General features: G+C 47.4%; 1 protein-coding gene across 1 annotated transcript in view; it reads right to left on the bottom strand.

The window, feature by feature from the left end:
- Window positions 1-22,817, bottom strand: part of KCTD15 (potassium channel tetramerization domain containing 15) — a 44,816-nt gene that overhangs the window by 13,901 nt on the left and 8,098 nt on the right. Inside the window, exon 3 of the mRNA XM_057374292.1 lies at window positions 4,126-4,270. Coding sequence (XP_057230275.1) covers window positions 4,126-4,270 — 145 coding nt within the window. The remainder of the gene's footprint in view (window positions 1-4,125; window positions 4,271-22,817) is intronic.

Genomic DNA, 22,817 nt, shown 5'->3' with positions numbered 1-22,817 from the left:
CTGCACACAGACCCTGCACACTGACCCTGCACACAGACCCTGCACACTGACCCTGCACACAGACACTGCACACTGACACTGCACACAGACACTGCACACAGACACTGCACACTGACCCTGCACACTGACCCTGCACACTGACCCTGCACACTGACACTGCACAGACCCTGCACACTGACCCTGAATACAGACCCTGCACACTGACACTGCACAGACACTGCACAGACACTGCACAGACACTCCACAAAGACACTGCACACTGACCCTGCACCCCCTCTATCCCAGAGGCTCCAGCCTGGCTCTGTGCAGTGCTGCTGAGCTGTGGGCAGCATCCCACAGCAGGTTCTGTACAGGAGCTCCTTGTCCTGCAGGACTGATGCATCTCCCATCTYTTCTATGGATGATTTCCCTGTGTTCCAAGCTCGCCCACAGCAGTACCAGATCCAAGGCACACGACAGCCAATGGAGCTGCTTCTTTTCTGCTAACACACTGTACTGCCAAGGTGATCCCCAGCACCAGTGTCAGTCACGAGCAGGGTGCTCTTTGACAGACWGATGGGGATATAGGCAATACAGCCTTTAATTTTTCTGTAAAGTACCACAAAAAGCCTTCATAGCTACTGTGAGCTTTCAGCTTCTTGTGGCTGTTGTAGAAGTAGTGGAGAAGTTCTGCCAGGGAAAAGGGAGCAGATGGGCAGATGGGATGCACACACCCTTTCTCCAGCCACAACTTTTGGCCTCCAACACAACATTTCCACCTCATGGGAAATGCAAACAGATCTCTCAAGGATGCAGCCTCTTGCCTTTCACAAGATAATGTTCTTATTGTTTGGTAGAAAAACTTTTTTGTGGTGGATTTTGTATGGCCTAAATTCTGCAGTCCCTTCTGTCAAGGGTGGCATCTCCTGCGAAGGAGGTGGGAGGTGGGACCTGCAGGCCAGCTGTGCTGCTGTGTGGGTGTCAGTGCCACTGGGCTGGGACACATCTGCTGCTCCAGGCAGGGTCAGCCAGCACAGACTGACACCATGTGTCCCACAGACTTGATGCTGCTCTCTCAGTACCAAAGACATCCTTTATTTTTGTACCTAATGTTGAYTCCTGAACAGGCTGAAATGGCTCTTTCTGTCCATTTTTCACTTGTTATTCTTTATTACATGAAACAACAAACTGTCATCCTGACTCACTGTTTCTTTTATATTTTTAGTGCTGTGAAGATCTGACTCCTGGCTATGAAATAAAGTTGCTCACTTCTACAACGACAACTGCACCATTTCCTGAGGTCAGTTGCAGCAGACTTAAAACTGGGTGCAAGCACACTAATTTTGCAACTATATTAATAAATGGGAGCTATGGCCTTGTCGTTCTGGTGTCACAGGTGACCTCTGTAAGCCACATGAAGCTCAGCTGTCCCATGCTTGTGCTCCTCCYCTCTCTSAGGTGCAGTRACAKTGTACACACWGTTTTGGTTTGCTGCATTCTAAGCAGGGTCTCAAACGAGCAGATGCAGTGGGTCCTGGCTCTGGGACCACTGCCCGTGAAGGGGACACTGCTGCTCGTGGTGGCCTGGGAAGCCCCTCTGATGGCAGGGAAGGTCAAGGCAGGAGGATCTGGGCACCAGGGGAGGAGCAGGCACCCCTGACCCAGCAGTGTGGCAGGGCTGGGGGTGCTGGCCCCCATGCATAGACACTGACCCAAGTGGGCACAGGGAACCGGGGGGGCTGTGCCCCATCACTGGCTGGGCACAGCTGGCTTCAGGACAGAATCCAGCCCCTCCCCACGGGCGTTCCTCAGCTTCACGGGGCTAAAAATCCCCCAAAATCAGGGAAATTATGCGAACCATGAGAGTGCTACTTCAAGCAAGCAGACCTGGGAGACACAAGTTCTGGCTTAGTAGTAGCTGGAAGTGTAATTAATATTCACTGTAAACACACCACTCAGACTTGATAATAAAGAATCACTAGCCTTGGAACAYACACCCACTTTCTCTGCATTTCAGTGCTAACTTAGTCTGAAAACAGTACTGACATAGCAAACACAATAATGCTGGTGTGGTTCTAACATTCCAAACTTTCCAAAATAACCATCTGAGCAGCAATTCAAGTTGAAAAGCAACTTGGCTGAACCTTGAGGCTAATAAACTGTTTGATTAAATTAAGGGGTAAAAACTAATAAATATTCAAAACACTTGATAACACTTTGTTTGACATAAAGAACATTTAATGCAAGTCTCACTGGAAAACCTGTCAGGTTTTATACCTTAAGTAGAGTTTTGCATTTAGAAACACTGAGTGATTCCATTTGCTGCCTTTGATTATTGTCTTCTGTCACTTTAATCATGCTGGCAAAATTACACGATTTCTGTGAAGTCAAATCCGTTTACAATGCAGTTTTAATATAGCTTTACAGCACATTCTTCTGTGCATTTTTATTTAGTTACTCCCTACCTAGTAATGCTTTGCTTTGTTCTTGAGCCCTCATTAGCCTGGGGTTTGCTCTAAAGCTCTCCCAGGGAGGAACTCAATGCAATGCAGTTAACCCTCTGCGAAGGGATGATGTGGAAATACAGCCAGAGCCACGGCTCTGGACTGCCCTGAGCCTGTCCTGCCCTGCTCGGACTCTCTGTGCAGATGGGCCCTTGGCATCCACGGGCACTGTCCCCTCCAGCCAAACCCCACTGCTTCTGTTACTGAGCACCTCAGAAACCTGGTTGGTGCCACAATCCAAGTGCATCTCTCCTGCCCTCTCCTCTCACACCTTGTCCCAGTGGATTGTCCAGAACAGAGCTGCTGAAGCATCCCTCTGGCTCCTCTCCCACTTCTCCATCCCCCCCTGCACATGATCCATCTCACAGCCCCGGCACTGYTCTGGTCCTCAGCTGCACTGCTACCTGCAAGTTTCTCTCATCTCTCTATGGAGTTTTCTCCCACCCAGTCCTCAGTGCCCTGGCTCCCTGCCTGTCCCACACTCCCCAACCCATGGGGGAGGTTTCCAAACCCTCCTGCCACTCAGCAGAAGCACCAGTGCKCAGGACAGCCTTTCTGGGCTGGAGCTCCAAACTCCAGGAGTGCCAAACCTCCCTGMCCCAGGACAAGGCATGAGCAGCAGGCTCTCCTGGGGTGGGTGATGATCCTCCAAACTCAGGGGAGAAYGGCTGAGTTTGCAGCATGAGGAGCAGCTCTGCTCCAAAACAAGAGCCACTAACACAGCTCTGGACCCAGTCACAACTGGCCAARTGATCCTGTGGCCCACCCAATACAACAAAGTGAAATGGCATCTCAGAGTAAGCCAGAGCTTTTCTTCCTAGTAATGCTGTGTCCTCCAACTCAGCAGACGCCCATTTGCCACCCCAATTTATTCAYCATTTCAGCCTGGAATACATGCTTTTGTTAAATCTTGTCATCTACAGTTAGGACACTTTTGTCTTCTGATTTTCATACATAAGGGTGACAATGTTGGAAGTTTCGTAAGTGCAAAGYCAAACAAACAAGGCTGAGAGAAGAGCCTTTAAACAATCAGGGCCTGCAAAGAAACCACCAGCACCGGATTTCATACGAAACATGTCCTGCTCCTTAAAAAGCCTTCAGTCAATCCCATCTCCCAAGAATATTTTGACATTCATAAACTGTGAGCAGATTACTTCCTGAAATCAAAGTCTGCATTGGTTATGTCTAACACAAATCCTTATRGGCTTGTTTAAGGATGTTTTTGTTTTTATATCAGCAAGAAAAAGATTTACACAGTTCAAGTCTTCTAAGCATCACATTTAAAACATTTCTTTCAAATTCTGAGCATTAAACCCTGCTAAGTGCAAGTTGCTGATGTTGCTTCTTAATTGTTGTTATACCCCAATAAATAAGCTAAAAATGTGAGAAAATACAATTAGTTTAGAAAAACTGATTTAGCCATAAGCTTCATCATTTAACTTTTCTTGGTATCCATGACAACCATTGGTCCATTTATTAAATAACAGCATCCCTCGTGTAATACACAAGTACTAAAAATCCTAACAAATAAACAGCAACATTTAGTTAAGTGTGTTTAGGTCAAGCACAAAAACCAACCTGGCACAAAAACAAATGACAGAATGGAAGRTAAAAACAGATTGCAGACTATAGCTTTCCTTACCTTAAAGTCATCTGGGAGCAGTAGCTTAGATGTCCTTAGGAAGCTTAATATATATCTGAAAATTTCCCCATCTCGATCAATGAAATAATGTTGTTTTAAACTGTCCAAGACAATAGGCTCTGTGCCATTAAACAGACGACTTATTCTGAAAAAAAAGAAGAGAAAAAGGAAGGGGCAAAAGAGACAAAACCTCATTACAGCCTTGGGGCKTAAGAACAACCAATTTAGGAGCATCAATTCAGCGTGCATAAGGTAAGGCAGGATGTTAATTTGGTGACAAACACRTGCAGAGGGTCGGTGCCCTGGGTGKGTGGGTGCAGTGAGAGCCTCCCTGGCACCATTGTGTGTTAGCCCACGGCCACAGCCAGGACAGCCCCTGCAGCCTCCCCCGGGGGCTGGCACAGGCATTCTGGGGACAACAGGAGTCCCTGGCTCTGTCACACATCCCTGTTTGCCACATCCTGCTACTGGACAGCCAAGTGGTTACTGCAGACACAGGTTCCTGGCCATGAGCCTGCCTCCAGCACAGCTTCATTTGACAAACACCATCCAAGCCTTGCTGTGCTGAAGGAGAGGCTGCCTGTGCTGAGCTGTATGGACCWGTCAGTGTCCATCCAGTGCAGAGTGTTTTGGCAAAACAGAAACCAATGGCCCGTGCAGCACCTATAGCACTGCCTGTGGGACCACAGTGCCACCACCAGCAACCCTGGGCATGAGCCTGGCAGGAGGAGAGCACCGTGACAAATCTCCTGTGAGAAAAAAACAAGGGAGCAAGACCTATGAGAGCTGGGGATCAGCCGAGTGCAGGACCACAGGACCACACAGCTGCATCACTGTCCAGGTGTTCCCAGTCACGGGGAGCCTGTTCCACAGTGAGCAAACCAGGCATCRGCCTGCCTGGCTGCCACTCCTGCAGCCTCTCCCTTCCAAATGCCTGGCTTCTCTCCTGCTTTCTTCCCATGAGAAATATCCCAGCTGAATATATGTTCTTGAAAGGGAAAATGCGGAGACAGCCAGCAMCGACCTATTAAGTAATTGAGTCCATCTCTCTGACAGTGCAGCATTGTTCCCAACTGCACAGTGTCTCATCTTTCAAAGTCGAATCCTAAATAATCCTGCCAGTGAGGACTCCTCCATTTCCCAGAGAGACCATCCCACAGCTGGCTGGATTTCACTGTCGAGCTCCCCCTTCAAATGGCCCATGAAACCTCCCCATGTCTCTCACTGAGAYCAGCCCAGGGCTTTCCCCTTCCCTGCAGAATAAGCACGTCCACCCCTGCCCAAGGCGATGGCCAGCACTGCTGCCCAAGGCTGCAGCCACAGCCCTGCTGCTTCCCTKGTCCCAGTGCCACCACCCCACCCTGAGCCGGGGGAGCAGTGGCAGTGCCCCGGTGCCCGTCTGAGCCCTGCTCTGCTGCTCCAGGCCGTGCTCTGCCCGGCTGGCCCAGGCTCTGATAGCACAGCCACACGTGCTCCCGCAGTGCACCTCGCACTCGGAACTCGCTAAGACATTCGGACATTTATGAATGCGCCATTTATAGCTAAATAAACTGGACCCAGTCTCCACTGAATTTTGCTAAGAACCTTTCTGCCCTCTTAGTTAATCAAGCTGCAGGTTTTACTGCCTGCTCTCATGCCCATGCCAGCACACAGCTAGTCGAGTTACTTGTGAGAATAACCAAGTGCTCTCCTAAACTCTAATTTTAACATTTACCGTTTCCTCCAACCTCGAGTGTTCCTACGTATCAGAGAATACCATCCAGTTCATGTAGCAACATTTAATCCATATAATCAAGAGGTTCAGTAAACTCCTGTAATTCATTGTTTTCTTCTTCATTGTSATTTTAGGGCCATTTGCCCAAAACAGTTAAATATACTGCTTTGTCCAGTGCTATATTTTATTCCAGGAACCAGACAGTTCATTTATTTCCTTTGCCAGTGCGGTGTGCTGGGATGCACCGAGAGCAGAGGAAGCACCAAGAGCTTTAGGTTCATTACACACACTTACTGAGTAAATTTGCATGGCTGTTGGAAGTTTTGAGGTCTTACACCTAAACAAACTGGGCTGTGGCTGAACCCTCCTCTCCTTCCTTGTCCTTTCTCTGCAGAGTCTGCAGAAGCAAAGCTGCTCAGCTCTGCACGGGCACAGGGGAAGGCTTGCCAACAATGACAGGGTGCATAGAAGACAGGGTACAAAATTTTAATGGGCCACTTTTTAATGTAGTAAAGCATTTTTTTGGTAATGAAAACAAAACATGAATTTGAGGCTCCACTTTGTGGAGTGCCCTGAGCTGTATTTCTTCACCCGCAAAATTACTGCTGGGGAAAGAAAGTCAAGAGTGTTGAAAGACTTAGCTGCCACCCCMAAAACAGAGTGATGAATAGTTTAAGGATTTATTCGACATTTCAGGGGGCTGCTATGTTCCAAGAACCAGCTTCATTGYTGAATGTTGTAATGCTGCATGTGAAAAGTGCTCCCACTTCTCCCACCCCACTAGTTTAACCATACCTGGAAAAGGCCATGGGAAAATGCAATGCTTAGGGAGCACAAAATTAACCCAAAGAGCAGCTTCAAATGGAGAGTCCACCTGCCAGGGCTCCTGACCAYGTGTGAGGCTATGGAAAGGGGCATGGTGCCCGGGAGCAGCTCCGTCCTCTGGATGTGCCTTCAGGAGCCAGAACAAAATGCCTCGCACAGGAGCAGGGCAGTGAAATGCACTCGGCTGTCACAGAGCTGGTGTGTCAGCAAGGGCRGGGGCAGGAAGGACTTGGCACTGCACAGACTTGGTGGTGGCCAACCAGAAATATGGTGCCAGCCYGACTGGTGACCTCAGGAAGCTGCTCCCTTCAGTGACCCACCATGGGCTGTGAGTTAAAACTCATGGGCAGTTGCCACAGCTCAGACTGGGCAGTGGTCACTCTGAAAACAGTGGTTTTTATGGGTGGTCATGGAAACCAGTACTGTACTGGTGGACAAATTAGCTAAAGGCATTTTAAAGGCTTATGGCACACAGAAATGGTTCTTCCAGCAATGCCTGTGAAGAGYGGGAGGCACAGGCAAAGGGAGACARGGCAAACAGAGCTGCACTGGGATCCTACAGCACAGGACAAGTCTGGAAAATGAGCGCTTCTTCAGCATTCCCACCTTTCTGCAAGAGATGCTTCACTGTCTAATTTGGAAACACTCTTATAATTTGTGTCCAATATTTAATTTCCATATAGGGAGCAGGCTGAGCCTAAGGATGCCAAGGGTGCCTTTCCATTGCCTGCACATCCCTGGCCTGGTCCCTCTGTGCTCACACCATCTGCCCTGGGCACAGACCCTCCCAGGCTGCTCCTCCTCAGCTGCTCCTGCCCTCCCAGCAGTGCCACCTTCCAGCTGCCCGCTCACTGCCCTGCAGTCCTGCCCATCCCAGCCCTCCAAGAGCCCCCCTTGCCTTTGGCCACCACCTCTSGCACCTCCAGCCCTGGCTGGATGCACTTCCCTGCCTCTCCCAAGAGCCAGAGCACAACCTGTTTATCCCACTCCTACTGTTTCTCTGTGCTTCTGTTGTTTCTGCTAAAGGCTTTTCCATTTTCAATAATGTTTCGCCAAAACGCCAAGGGGTGAGTTTCTAGCTTTGTAACAATTTTACTATGATATTAAGATCTCCTTTTATTAGATTAAAAACAAACAATACAGCTAGCCAACCCACAAGGACAAGAGTGCCAGTAAATTCTTTTCTCAGTTTCTTGGGCAGGAAAAGGAGCCCTGTGCTGCCCACGAGTACCACATTCGGCTGCTGCCCACCCCTTACCCCTGGTGACCAACTCCCCTTGCAGCTCCTGTGGAAGCAGGAGCACAGAGGGGCCTKCAGGGCAGTCAGTCCATCCCCACAGCACAGATCACAGCACACCACCCCTTTCATGGACTCTCCCAACTCCATTTCAGGGACAGACACGGCATCTGGCACCCCCWGCACCCTCCAGCGCACCTCTGGTGTTCCCAAGATCAACACAGGCCACAGCAACGGGTCTGCACATCACACAGAGCTTTTGGGAACTTTCATGGCACTTCGGGGCAGGGAAGTTTTTGGGGTGGGGCAATTTGCTTTCTGGTTTGGGGTCAGTTTAGCCATTTCTTGATTGTTTTATTTTGAAGAGAAAACAAAAGTTCTTTCCTAATAAATCTGGTTCCAGAGGTCTTAAGAAGAGCACCCACTATTGCACGACCTGTGGGACCATCAGCAACTGGGGCTGTGGCACCCTGAGGCCCTAAGAGCCCCAGGTCCCTCTGTTGGTGGGGCTGCTGTGGTCCTGCTGTCTCTTGTGCACCTGTCTGGCCTGTGCACCAGTGCAGTGATACAGCATAAACACAACTCTTTATCACAATATTGCACTGAAAGAATTAATTTAAGTAATTATGTGATTAATATTTAAGTGTTCAGTGATATTTTTGTCATTCATAATTTAGTTGTTTACATTTATTAAAAATTGATTTTGTAGACACTTTTTCTGCCCAATGTCAAATCAGCAGGGAATGCACATTTCAGCAAACTGTCATTAAAATGTCTTTCCTAATTTTATGGGAGGATAGGGGAGGAAGGGAGTCTTGAGTCCTGCAAACACGTGGTGGGTCAGTGGTGCAGACAGTGCCCTCCCTGCTGTAGCTGCCCCTCCATGGGCACCGGTCCCTGTGCAAACACGCAGCGGAGCCGACACGAGCTCTGCAGCTCTCCCTGGGCTTTACCAGGGCTGTCAGCTGGACCTGGCTGCTCAGCCTGCCTGTGGAGCTGCAGGAGGAGCAAGGAAATGCCACAGAGAGGTAGAAGATTGTTGTTTAGAGGTGGGACAGTGAGCATGACCTGACACCGCCCTGCAGGACACACCAGCAAAGTGTCCCCAGAGTCCGAGCAGAGTCCAGTCATTGCTGCCAAACATAAACACTGATGCTCATCTCTGAAATATATGCCCAAGGTGGGTAGGATAGACAATGTTATCTGTTTGGAAGAGAAAAAATGCCATGAMTGGGAGCAGAGGTGCCTGACAGGCCTTACACTGCTGTTTGCTTTGGCTGTCAGGTGTCTGCTCCCTGTCCCACCACACGGCAGTGACTGCTGGGAAGCAGCTGTGGAAAACCTCTGAAGGGCTGTGCCAGGAGCCAGCTCTCTGCTAGCACTGCCACAGCCCAGCCAGGCCAGTGGGCAATGCTGCTGGACTTCAAACTGTTTGGATTCGTGCACAAGGTCCCGGCAAAGCAAATCATAATGGGGAAAGCACCTGTAGCTGCTTTCCCCAGGGAGGCACCTTGAAACGCCCAGCCTGTCTGCAAAGCAGGCCAGAGGACAGGGATAGTTCGGCAGATGGGCATCTTCTGCCTCCTGGGCTGGCATTAGTTATGGAGAGGTGTGAGGGCACTGCCCCTGCCAGCACACAGCGAGCAGYGGGGCTGGACACTGCACTGGCTGCAGCAGGTTTGTGACCCGCCTCAGCTCCAAACTCCAGCTGTGATCAGTGGGACAGACCATAAAGAAGGAAAGCTCTGCTGTGTGGTTGCACCTCTCTGAGCAGTGACTCTCAGCTCCTCTGGAGGTGAGAGGAGAAGGCACTGAGCAGAGACAGAGCTGCAGTGTGGCTGTGCCCACCTGACCCCGCTGCCCCACACTGCAGAGCCCCAGGAGGCTTTGTCACTGCAGCTCCTCCACCTCAACCAAACACATCCTCACCACCTCAGGCTGCTGCRGGCCTGTGCTTGGCTTGGAAGGCACTTTGCTGGGGAGAATTTTAAGCATCTTTTATCCCCCACAGCGGTGGGGAAAAACTGAGTGTGAGAGTCTGAGTCCTAAACTTCGGGTACAAGCTGCTGCTCTGCCAGTTGCACTAGCCCAGAAGCCACGGGTGCATCAGGGCACAGACAAGTGTCCCAAATGAGTTTCTGGCCAAAGCAGGTCAGGAACCAGCTTCCAGTCCCAAGTGCAGGGAGGCATCAATCCTGGCAAGGTCACCACCAGTCCACGGGCTCCTCCCATGCAGCAAGGCAGGCTTGGGTGTCSGTGTCCTGCAGGCACTGCTCGGCATCACTCACCCCAGACCTGTCAATCCTGATGGCACAAGTGAGATTCCACAGATATKCAGAACAAAACTGAGCTGGGAGAACCAGAGATGCTGAAGCCTCMACTTTTAAGAAGAGCATTGAGTAGTAMRGTCCAGTCTCAGCAGATGAATGGAYGAGTGYACTGGGTTGGCATGGCCAAGCTTTGGTAGCAGAGRGGCTACAGGGGTGACCTCTGTGAGAACCTTCCTCCGTGTCTGAGACAGKCCCTGGCAGCTCCAAGGATGGATGTGCCATGGCCAGCCAGTTACGGGTGGGGGTCACACCTCTGGGATAGCAGATTGGAGAAGGAGGAAAATCAAGTTACTGCATGGYTGTAATGGCTCCCAGAGAAGGGCAGGGTGAGAACAGAGGGGAGCAGCTCTGCAGATGCTGAGGGCAATGGAGAAGGAGATRATAAGCTGACCACAAACCCCATTCCTGTCTCCCTGTGCCGTCAGAGGAGGAGATAAGGCTGGGAAGAAGGGAGGGGTGGAGGAAGGTGTTTTTAAGGGTTTATTTTACTTCTCATTATCCTGCTGTGATTTTGTTAGAAATAAATTCAATTAATATCTCTAATAGCAGCCTGTTTTGCCTGTGATGGTACTTCCTGAGTGATCTCTCCTGGTCCTTATCTCATGACCCCTCTCCCCTGTCCAGCAGTGGAGGGGGTGAGAGAGCAGCTTTGGTGGTGCCTGGAGTCCAGCCAGGGTCACCCACTATGAGGAGGTAACTCACAAGGTAACAAGGTTATCCATCTCCAGTTCTGTAACTTCCTGTTCCTGTCCTCCAGTGCTGATCCTGGAATGCCACTGGAGTTTTTTGAACCACTTTGCCATGCTTCTGAAGGATATTACACTTATTAACTATTAAGCACCTRAAGGAACTGCAGGATCTATTACCTAGATTTAATACTTCACATTTTGCTGTTCAGGCTACGACATCTATTTTTGTAACAGACCAGAGCTAGTCTATATAGTATCAACATGCATTTTTAAAAGTCAATAATCCATAAAGGACATTATAATCTACCACGCAGAATCATTCTTAAGAAGTTCTGGAAGGATTTTCTTTCTTCTTTCTATGCCACCAATAAAAAAGCAAAATTAGGTATATAATGGATTTTGTCGTTAAAACAAAGCCACAGACAATTGTGTTTTCTGTTCACTGTTACTATCAATTAAAGTCCACTGGAGCAACAGGTAATAAAGCCCACTGAAGTGGAAATTACCTATTATTTTTGAAATACCACAAAGCCTTCATTGTAAGGGTGAGAGATGATTGTTGTTAATAATGTATCTCCACATTTAAGACACTTTAGSAGATGACTTTGATATATAATTTCCTGGAAAGGTATGTGTATTCATATTTTGATGCACTACACTTGTCATTTGATTTGCAGACACAGTATGAGCTCGTCATAAATTAGCAGATTGGACAAGGAAGCAGAAACACTAATCCCAGCAGAGAAGCCTGTGTCTTTTCCTGAAAGACAAAATCCTCTGATAGACAAGAGCCACTCCAGTCCTGCATCCCTTCAGTCATGCATCCCAACAAGGAGAAGGAGGAGTGGTCACACAATTACAAAGAGCAGACCAAATCCTAAGGAACTGAGATTCCTGCAAGCTTTCCTTTCCAAGCTTTTCATTCCCACCAGGTTTACAAGGGTGTTAACCCTAACCCCTTCACCTCACTGSGATTAGGCCCATCAGCCCTGGTCACTCACCCCAAAGTTCTCAGCAGCCAGTTTCTCCCTGACTGCAGCCACATGTCTCGTGGGTGACCAACAGGAGCAAAGTGCTGCTTAGCCACAGGTAATAGGGGCAGAGCACAGCCCTTCATCAGGCTGATGATTCCAATCTGCCTTATTCAAGAGTCTTCYATTTTAGTGTGTTATTTTAACAGCTATTAAAATACTTTAATTCTTCACTAAACACACAGCTTTTAGTGTTTTAATTACTGTATCACAAATCCTTTCACTGCATTTGGCACATAACCACACCCATAGGTGAGGGAAGCAGATATACAGAGAACAGAACCCATTCCATTGCATACATCAGCATCCCACCACACCTATTTAACTCCTCATTTCTGAAATGCATTTGCTGTGCTTAATGGAAAAAAAAAACCAAAACTTTCAAATACAGGTACAATTTGCATTTCCCCATTAGAAGTTCCATACGTACCACTGACATTGCCTGCTCATCTGTTGCACCAGGGACAGTGACAAAGAGCCTGCCATGATTTATGCCATTAACCATCACTTGGCTGGGCTGYTCTGAAGTAACCATGACCAGAAGAGGGCTGACCATGCCAGATGCCATGCTCCCAGCCCAAGCCGAGGTTGCTGTTACTCCAACACAGGCCAGTTGTGCCACCCCTGTTCCTAACAAGCACTAACCATTGGGGAGAGTGAGAGCAGTGACTTGCATCTTTTTAATAGAAGTAATGTGACAATAATATTTCAATACACTATCACCCTTCAAAACACAGAATGTGTTAAGGGCAGGAGCTGACTATTATTTTCTCAGTGAAATATGCYGAGGTCCAGTAACTACACAGAAGTTCTTACACTGTAGGGAATACCCATCTATCTGGGAATTACTCTCTTTACTTTAAACTGTGGACTTACACTTGAAGTTAAAGAATGTAAGCTGGATTTCTGATACTGTTGGTTTTTTCCAACATAATATTCAGGTTATTTTTTCTCTCCTTGCTCCTTTTACTTCATTCTAACTGTACTTTTGCCTAAGTAGTTGGGGAAGATTAAAAACATTAATATAAATTTATATTGTCTCCTGTTTCTATTATGCCATTATTCCTGCTGCTCTGATTTGAGGCCTGTGAGGTTTCTGGGCCTCTCATGCTGTTTCAACACATAATTTACACTAAATATTGGCCACAAAAATAAACTCAGAACAAATATTCTTTAATTTAAACCAAAATCCAAAAYTAGCATCTTAGTTTCCCAAAGTGTTCCCTAGTTTTCCAAAGGACTCAGTCCTGCAAGAACTTCATTGCAGCTCAAACTCTGGGAGTTGCAGGAACTCAAGAAAATTAAGTTGTTAATACATGAGAAGAAACACAATTCAAATAAAACATTCCTGCCTGTACAAGTCTTTTCTTGCTATTGCTTTAACCATCCCTTTCCCTCAATCATGGTGCTACGAGGGCCCTGGTGAGAGCAGGGTTGCACCAAATGCCWGCTCTCCTGCCACTCACCTACTTTCTGTATCTTCAAGTGGAAGATAACTCAGCACTTTTGCTAAAATTTTCAATCTGACTCAGTCTGGACATTTCTTCCTTTACCACCACCCCAGTAGAACTGGGCACSCTGGGAGGCTGGAAACATGCAGACACTAGTGATACTAAAATAAGAATGGGCTAAATCCTCGCTACTTGGAGTCCAGAGTGAAACTCCCACTGAGACACAGTGAAAGCAGGGATATTTCAAATGGAGCTCATTTCCCTTTCAGGGTGTGAGCCTGGCCCTGCGCATTTTTGCATGTATGGGTGCTGTGAAACTAGAGCATCTGAGCAGGAGAAATGGACACTGAGATGAGGGCTTCACCTCTGACACAGYACAAATGGTGACAGCCAACACATTGATTTGGGTACCCCCTGCTCATGCAAACAGCCAGAATGTCTGTCTGCTGCAGGTACAGCCCTCCTCTGCTGATCCCAGCTRTGGGAAAATGAGAAGCTTTCTCCTGTGATCATTTCCTTCATTTCCAGTTCCCAGCCACAGGCTGCCTGGGACTCTGCATCACCCGGGCTSAGAAGAGACACCCAGGGTCCCTTGGTGCCCACACCAGCCTGTGCTGCMCTGGACCCCCCAGTGCTGTGAACAGGAACCGTTCCAGTCTCTCTGGGTACTGATAAATCACCTTTCTGCTCACCAGCAGCTGCCCACGCTGCTCGGACCATTCCTTAGTGTGCTGATCCACCAAACTGCTACAGCTCTCCTGCTGCTAACAGCAATATGGAAAGAGCCTGCCTTGCCTTACATCCTCACTCCATCTGCTTTTCCTGCAGCCCATCCTGCTGTCCTGCACTGAGTGAAGGACAGCAATTTTGCCAGTCCCAGAATGTGACCCTAGTGCATGGCAGCGCTGCACACCCAACACAGCTCCCATCAGCTCTGGAGCAGACACTGCACGGAGTTACTGTCACTGCTCCTGCTGCTCTGCAAGCATGTGCGTGACTGGCAAGTTGCACCCAGATATCTCTATCCATACTTCCATTATCATGCTTCAGATGATGAATGAATAATGTTTATTCTCATTTACTCTTACTTTTGATTAAGCTGTATCCAACATATTTTTCCTGGCTGCTCGCTTAAAGAAACTGAACACATCAAGAAYGACTTGTTAAAAAGATGTTTTAAAGGGAAAACAGTCACTAAAGCCCACAGAGCCACACAAGCAGGAACATTTTTGTATGCTTTTTTGCTGGTGAGCCTGAGCCTTTGCCAGATGAGCAGAAGCAAAGATGAATTTTCAGCAGATTTTTTGTTACTGCAGCCAGAGAGCAGGGGCAGACAGGAAAYAACCCAACACCACTGTGTCTGCTGGGAAGAGCCCACCTCCACAGCCAGGTTCCCAAAACAAAAGAATTCTTCTAGGGGCTATATCTAGGGGCCCCCTATTTAGTGGCTGTAGAGAAGGAACCCACACCTTCAGGAGACAGCACTACACCTACTGCACAGAGGACATTTGCCCTACAGAATTAAGCTCATCAAAAACTTTCAAATAATAATTAAGCTGTTCTCTGTTGAATTCTGAAGAGCAACTGAAAGCTGAACCTGACACTTTTATGAGACTGTGAGAGACTCATTCTTAAATACAATATTACGGTCATGGGTTTGTTTCTGGTTCCAGTGAAGTCAAGGCCAAAACATCCTCTGATTTAACTGGAACAGGCTCCCATTATAATCCTCATGCTTGCAAACAAAATATAACTGGACGTGAAAGGAAGAAGAAATAGGTTTGAAACTGGTCATAACTCCAACCTTTATTTTCCCCCCTCTGTAAGATTACAAAGCAGCCACTGAATTTTTTTCCTCGTTCAGCAGCAATGTTTTGTACTACTGGCCCAAATTCAGCCCTCGCTCCCTCCCAGACAGCCCCAGCACAAGCAGAGGGCACAGCTTCTCTGCTGCCATGTCCTGGTGCCCATGGAGTTCCACACCATAGTCACATTTGTCCATGGAACTGTACGTGAGTTTGACAAGGGCAGAGTTGAGGCAGAAGTCTGCACACCACATTCCCCAAGTGCCAGAACTGCAGCCTTTGGTGTGAATTGCACTGGTACAAATTGTTGGCCTAACACAGTATGACACCAAAGAGTCACTGGTTTTCAGTGTCTGCTTTCTCAAGAGAGACACTTGCTGCTGCAAAGGCATCTCCCAGATCTAAATGCATTACCTGCACACTGGCAGCATCTGCACTGCATTAGGAGAGGGACATAATGGGAGCCTTTAACTGGGACTCTTCCAGGCTTTCAGCTTCACGGTGCAACTCTCAGTTCCTGGGGCTTGCCACCTGATGCCTTCTGAGTCTGACCAAGAGCAGTGGTGCAAATGCTGCAYAATAACTCCCCAGCAGCCATGTGCAGGACTCCTCCTGGGTTTTGCTTTCTGTGATCCTCAGCAGATAAAAAAGCAGCAATTTTAGCCTTTGAATGCATCCCATACTGCAGTAGAGTTAATTTAACACAGGACAGGTGAACACGGAATTCTCTGCTCTGCCCCTCTGTCCTGCTGCCCAGCTCTGACAGACAGGCAGCSGTCAGTGCCTGCAGCAGGAAGGAACATGGTCAGGCACATCTGTGTGCTGCCTGGCAGAGCTTCAGGTGAGAGCAAGTCAGGTAAAAACAAACTCCTGTGAAGTTTTTACAGACATCATTTCATTTTTAAGCATCAGAAGATTAAGTACTGGCAGCTGAGGTGAAGGAGTAGGCACTTTGGTGGACAGAGCATGGGGATAGGAGTTTATAACTCTGGAGTTTAATTCCAGCTCTGCAGCTTCTCCCAGCTATGAGTTCAGGTTAGGAAAGCCACCAGCCTGGTGTAATTGTGTGTCAGCAGAGTTATACCAGTGGTGAGAGCGACTGACAATACCTGTCTCTGTCATCAGATTATGCATTTAATGCCGGAACAGCACAAGGGAACCAGCTGCAAGGCCTTGCTATGCTCATCAACTTATTACATCTCACATAACAAAAACTGGGCAAAGTTCATGAGGGTAACAGCAGCTTGGGGCACAACCTGCATCAGCTCCCACCTGGCATCCTCCACACCAGCTTGGTACTCGGTGCTCCAGAGACCCAGCTTCTCTTGTGCTTCAACATGAATCCTGTGTTTGCATGCCTGCATATTTCTTCTATTTAAATATGCACTTTGTTCTTAAAGATTTAATTAACCCATTAATAGATTAATTCTGATTTCAGTTATACAAATTTAAAGGAACTCACTCAAAACCAGCAGAGTCATGTCTTGGGGAAGGCCAGGAGGGGTTTGTGTGTGCACCCATGAGGACAGGACACTTTGCCTTCATTTGACTGTTGATTTTACACCCTCAGATGGCTTTGAGATGGAGCTCTGTGTACACCCAGAAGAAGCATCTCACTGCAGAGCTCAGATTCCTGTAGGTCCTCACCATGCTCACCAGCTGGATCCCTGTGTGACTCCACAGAGGACAACAGCATTACACCAAGGGTGATTCTGGCCAKCTCTATCACTAGGCTCATTTTCTAAAAGAATATGGCTTCTTTTCATTCAAGCTTACAGTAAAACTCTCATTGACTTCACTGGAAGAGGGACCTGGCCCAATATACCAATATCCAAACCACCTCCATTTATTTTGGTGAAAGAAGGCAAGGAATTAGTAAGGGCCCATGTATTTTTACATCTTTAGATTTCACAAATGATCACAAGCACGTAGATCACAATATGCACACAGAATGACACCTACGACAACCACCAGTGGGATCATTAAAATAATTAAGTTAGGCCTAGAGACAAATTCATTTCATAACATGTTCCTTACAAAACAGACACCCCCTTACTTCATAATCTAGGGAGTCTGTTTTATAAACTTCCTAAGCAGTTCATGAAATATCCCCCTAAGCAGACTAGGTCTACTTGCCATTGCAGGGTCTTGATAAATCAAAAGTTTCTGAATCAAAAGACAAACACCAGTGATGTGTGTTCAAAGASCAGCCATGAAGGGGTAAGGCCTCGTCAGCTGCAGTGGAGCGCTGCTGAGCTGTGACCTCGGGACACGATTTCCAGTACAAAGCCACCCAACCTGAGTCTTTACATCATGGCTCTCCATGCCATGAGGGAGCTTGATGCACAGCACATGAAGAAGCAATCAATAAAGGAGATTCCCTTTTTCATTTTAAGTGTAAAGATGCTGTACTTCATAGTGCAGCATCTTTACAGTACTTTACACCAGGCTGATGAGCAGGGAAGAGCCTCCAGTTGCAGCATGCAAAAGGAAGACAGGTTACTTCCACAGCATCCTGTGGGAGTGGTTTCTCAAAATATGCTGCTAATGCTTTTCCTCTTACTATCCTGAAACTTTTCCTCTTACCATCTTGAAACTGACTCTGAAAAATACTTCAATTTTGCTGCTGGTACCAAAACGCTCTGTCAGGTAAGTGGTAACCAAAAGCAGAAACAAAAGGAATGACAGATCAAGTTTGACCAACTAACTGCAGAAACTGATATAAATATAGTGTGCTAAATAAAAAAAAGGTTGAAATTTTGGTCTCCTTGTCTGCTGGCTTCTCTTTGTGTGTTTTAGTAAACCAGAATAGTTTTTAATCTGTTGTAAGCAGGATGGGTAGGAATTACTAATGTAGTAAYTCATCTACAATCATATTATCATTGCAGAGCACGAAAAGGAAGAGCAGAAAACAAGGCAAGGTCAGCTGGGGTTTGCACCAAAGCTGCTGGAGACACCATTCAATGTTCATCTTTTGGAGTGCTCTCAGAGGCCCCAAGAGACATCCCTGCTGCCCASAGCCAGGCTGCACCAGCTGCAGGGACGGGCCAGCTCTCCCTTCTGCCTGGCTGAGGCAAGGAAGCTGCTATCTGGGTAGGACTGCGTGTTTCTCAGATTCAGCGGTTTTGAACAACCTGTGCCAGGCATAGCACCACAATCATGTTATTTCTATAAATCATCTGAGTGTTGAATCMCCACATGAGGAGCTTGGTCTGCCCTTTCCTAGTCACTGTAACACCCACTTACCCCTGGAACTCCAYACAACCCAGACTGTAAATGTACACAGAGGAAAAATAATTTCTGAAGAAACACTCATCAGAGACCAGCTAGGCAGTATTTTCTTGAGCACTTCAATTATTCCAAGTAAACACACAAATAATTCATTCATCTACAGAACCCAGTCTCAGCACCCAATTACAGTCAGATTTGCACTCCCAAAGGCTAAACTCTGCTTTCCYCTGCAGAGCCTGTGGGCAGTTCCCAGTCAGTGGCTGTGCTAGGCAAGGTAGTGGTTATCAAGTCCGGGAAGCAGGAAATGCCTTTATCACAGCTAAGAGCTCAGCTCAGCCGTGGCTCCCCGCATGCCAGTCACTAGGAGATCCTAGGGAGGTGGACACAGACAGGTCTGAAGAACCAGTCTGCATATAAATTCCTTCCCTCCCATCTCCCTAAGTCAGTGGGATGCAGGGTTAGTGCTACAGGGATTATTCTCCTTTACCACCAACGCTACTGCTCCAGTTGTGCAACAACACAGGGAACACGTGGAAATCTGCCTTCACAGTGGGCTTCTTCCAGGGGCACCACCACACACTGCATCCAGGATTTCTTCTAGTTAGTGACAGCTAGAGATATCTAACATTATCATTCCCAGTTGTGATTACAACCCCAGTACAGATTATTTTAATTTTCCCCAGTACAGATTATTTTAATTTTCCATAGAGGCCAAGCCGTTTGCTCTCCTCTGGCATCTGGGACTGGCACAGCTCAAGCTGTAGCAGCTCTGGCCAGTCCTCCCCTGCTCAGGAGCTGTGCTGGGTGTGAGCAGGACCGTGCTGAAGTGTCCCAGCAGCAGCACTCAGCGCTGCAGGACACAGCACCTGCAGGAATAAATACTTCACACCTTTCCCAGRGTTTATCCAAGTGCTGCAAGGACTGCTGTGACCTTGGCCATGCAGCACCTGCACAGAACAGGCTCTGCAGATGGGGACAGACAGGTTCAGCTCACGCCATCTGATACAGCAGCCTGGCAAAGAGTGACCGTCGCTTGCTCCAGCTCCTGCTTTCCTGAGTGCAACCTCCACAGGCAGACTGGGGGGACACAGAGGATGGGAAGGGGAAAGGCCCTCCTTTGGGTTTTTATCTCACGTGTTCTGCTGGTCAAAGCTCCCTTAGAAACCAAAGAGACATCTGCCCAGTCAATGACCAGATAACAAAAACTCAAAAGATTTATCTCTAAATCTCAGGTGTATGATATGAACACAAAAAGTATATTACTTTCTATAAGACTTCATATATTTATTCAGAAAAAGGTACTTCACATAACCAAAATCTCTGGGTTTTGGCTCCTTTACTTGTTCCCAGCTGCAGCACACATCCAATTGCCTGACAGAGGGCAGAGCCCTGGGGAGCCCTGGCAGGCTCACCCCTGCTGCAGAGCTGCCATGCTGCTGTGGCAGTGCTCCTGCACCATGCCCAGAACCTGCCTCTCAGAACATTCCTAACATGCAGASAAAACACTTGCTCCTGCCTCCTCAGGTGCTTTGCTCCAAAATCTGTCTATAGGTTAAGTTCCCAATGGCTATTAAAATGAATGAGCTTTGTGCTGCAGCTCAGATGCAGGCACATTGTGTAGCGCTCTGYGGGAAGGTGGGTGCTGGAGCTGACTCTGAAACTGCCCCTGGGGACACAGAGCTGCCAGCCCAGTGTCAGGGCCTGGTGTCACCCACTAACAGGGCACTCCACACCTAAGCTGGGCAGAGCAGTGCTTTACAGAGGGGGAAATGTGTCCCTGTGTCCTTCTCTGTGCCTGCAGCAGCATGTTGGGGACAAGGAGGGATTGGAGAGGGACCAGACTCTGCAGAGCTGCTGGGTGGGTGAGTGGCACAGAATGACAACAGCATGGGCAGGTCTGGGAGACACCTACATGAGGATGAGTGTGGCTGCAGTGGTGCAGGACTGCAGCAGCAGGACTGACAGGAGGCTGTGCTGGCCCAGGAGAGCTGACACTGCCCCAGATGGCGATCCTGTCCTTGCATGTGCTGGGCTTTCACAACCACCAAAACTCACGGGTTAGGAACAAATCTGGCCTCTACCCCACTTAACCTGTCTTGAGCAGAGGCCTTGTTTAATCACTGATTTACACCCTAACTGCCAGCATGGGGTAAGTGACAAAATTTGCTAATTGGACATTGTCTTCAGGCAATAACCTCGATAATACACAGATATGATGGAAAATTAGCGAACAAATTACTGTAAGACTGACACTGAATACATATCTCATATTCTCAGGTCTGCTAAATCTGGAGAATCATATATCCTAAATACATCCAAGTTAAGCATTTCCCTGCTCCCTCTCAAGAAGGGCAGAGTAGGGCCCAGTACAGAACCCTTCATGTGAAGGATGATGTAAAAAATGTGTCCTGTAGGTTTTGGTAGGTGTATCTGAGCTATGAAACCACTGCATGCAGCTGTACAGGGTCAGCAATCACATTCCATCAGGGAAAACAGAGGGGYCCTGAAACCTGGGAGTAGAGAAATCCCCTGAACTCAGTCCAGCCTGGTGTGGCTGCAGAGCAATGGGGAGAAGCAATCTCAGGTGTCAGCATTGAGCTCCAGCCACCAGAGAGATGGAGACGCTGGAGGAAAAGGCAGGCGAAGTAAAACTCAAAGATACCTAGAGAGCAGCCAGAATCAGAAGGTCACTTGGTAGGAGGGCTTGTCTGAGGGTGGGTCAGATGAATACAGTGTATTTTGACAAGAAACATTCAGAGGAAAAGACACATGCTTTAGGGGWCTCCTTTGTAAATCACAAAAAAAAGTCCATGGGTTCAGAGGAAAGTGAGGCAGGCATATGCCTGGAAAACTACTGCCTTGTAGAGAACTCSTTAGTTTCTGAAACAAATAATAAAGCCTGGGCCCGTTTCCTTCAGAGGGCACAGGCTCCAGTCTTTAGCAGAGGGTTACACACAAACTGTCCCAGAATGCAAGGCAAATATATTTAACTCATACAGCAGAACAACTCAGAGAGCTCACAGCAATTCTCTGAGGTAAAAACACTCTTCAGGACTGTGAAAATGGCAGGCTTCTGATGAAAAATCTTGTGCTGCTTTCTAACAAAAATTCRAAGTGATATCAAAATTTCCTGTGAAATCATGAAACTGGGGCTTGCTGTGGTTTACARGACTTTGGAGGTTCTACTTTCCTGTTTGAAGTGACTGAGACATCTGCCWGAGTTCAGTGAGAGTAAAAACTGGAGATCTGGCAATGCCTTTGGGGATTCCGGACTGCATGTGAGTAACTTGAGCTTTTGGTGCAAGTTTGTTCTCTAAATGTAAAAACTCTCACTGTGTTGGATAAATTCAATCTGCATCTCAGTTTGTAGATGTGCTAGAGGTTCTGCAGCCTTTACAATCTGTCATATAAATCCATATCCAAGTGTCAATGTGTGAAGGGGCTGCTTAAGAGGTTCTCTGGGTGAAAGCAAGAATGGAATTTCCAGAGGAAATGCTATCAAAGATGAATAATTTGTCTACTTAGCCAGATGTTTTAGAAATAAGATGCTGACAGTAAGAGTCATTWGAATGCAACAGGGTTATTTTTTATTTTTTTTTTTTACCTGTAACTCAGAACTACCAGAACTGGGAGTTCAAACAGAAAAATCTGCTGAAAACAAACTACTGAAATTGAGCCTCAGATTCAGGTAAGACAACATCAACCTCCTTGTACCTTCAAAGCTTGTTAATTTTAATGGTAATTTTGASTATGCATGGAAAGGGGCCTCAAGTAGGTACAGGATGCAAGAATATTGCTTTTGAGGTAATTCCTGTGAGCACCATCATTATACGCTGCTGTTGATCACAGTTTTTTATGTTTCTCATTTTCCTTGCCTTTCACCCTCTGAAAGGCCAGCTTTTTTCTTTGTGTGGTTTAACTCAAAAAGTTTTTTTTTAACTCAAAAACCACTCGCCTCCAGTGAACAAGGCGAGTGTGAGTGGTTCAGAAACCACCTTTGACATTGGCTTTAACCCTCTTTTCCTTTGTCACATCACTTATGCATTGCTCAAGTTTTCCACTCTTTATAGGAGAGAATTGATGTAGGCCATAAAAATTTACTGGAAAGAGGACATCAACCCCCTTTAATGCCTAATCTGGCACCCTTTACTTATGCAAATTTAATCARTGGACAAATGCTCTGACCACAGCAGCTGCACTAACACAAACAACATCAAAGACTTKGTCAAAGTTGCTCTGAAACAACTCTAGGATCACTGAAATGCAAGATTTGGCCTCTGGCTTCATATTAACATCCATTCACTAACTTGAGTAAGATTTTAAAACTGGATCCTTTTCCTCCCCAAATCAGAGCCCAGCACACCCATAATCCAGCAAAG

The sequence above is a fragment of the Malurus melanocephalus genome, unplaced genomic scaffold (assembly GCF_030028575.1).
Source record: "Malurus melanocephalus ecotype Western Australia unplaced genomic scaffold, MMel_1.1 scaffold_221, whole genome shotgun sequence".
NCBI classification, from domain to species: domain Eukaryota; kingdom Metazoa; phylum Chordata; class Aves; order Passeriformes; family Maluridae; genus Malurus; species Malurus melanocephalus.
This window is presented reverse-complemented; position numbering and strand designations above follow the sequence as displayed.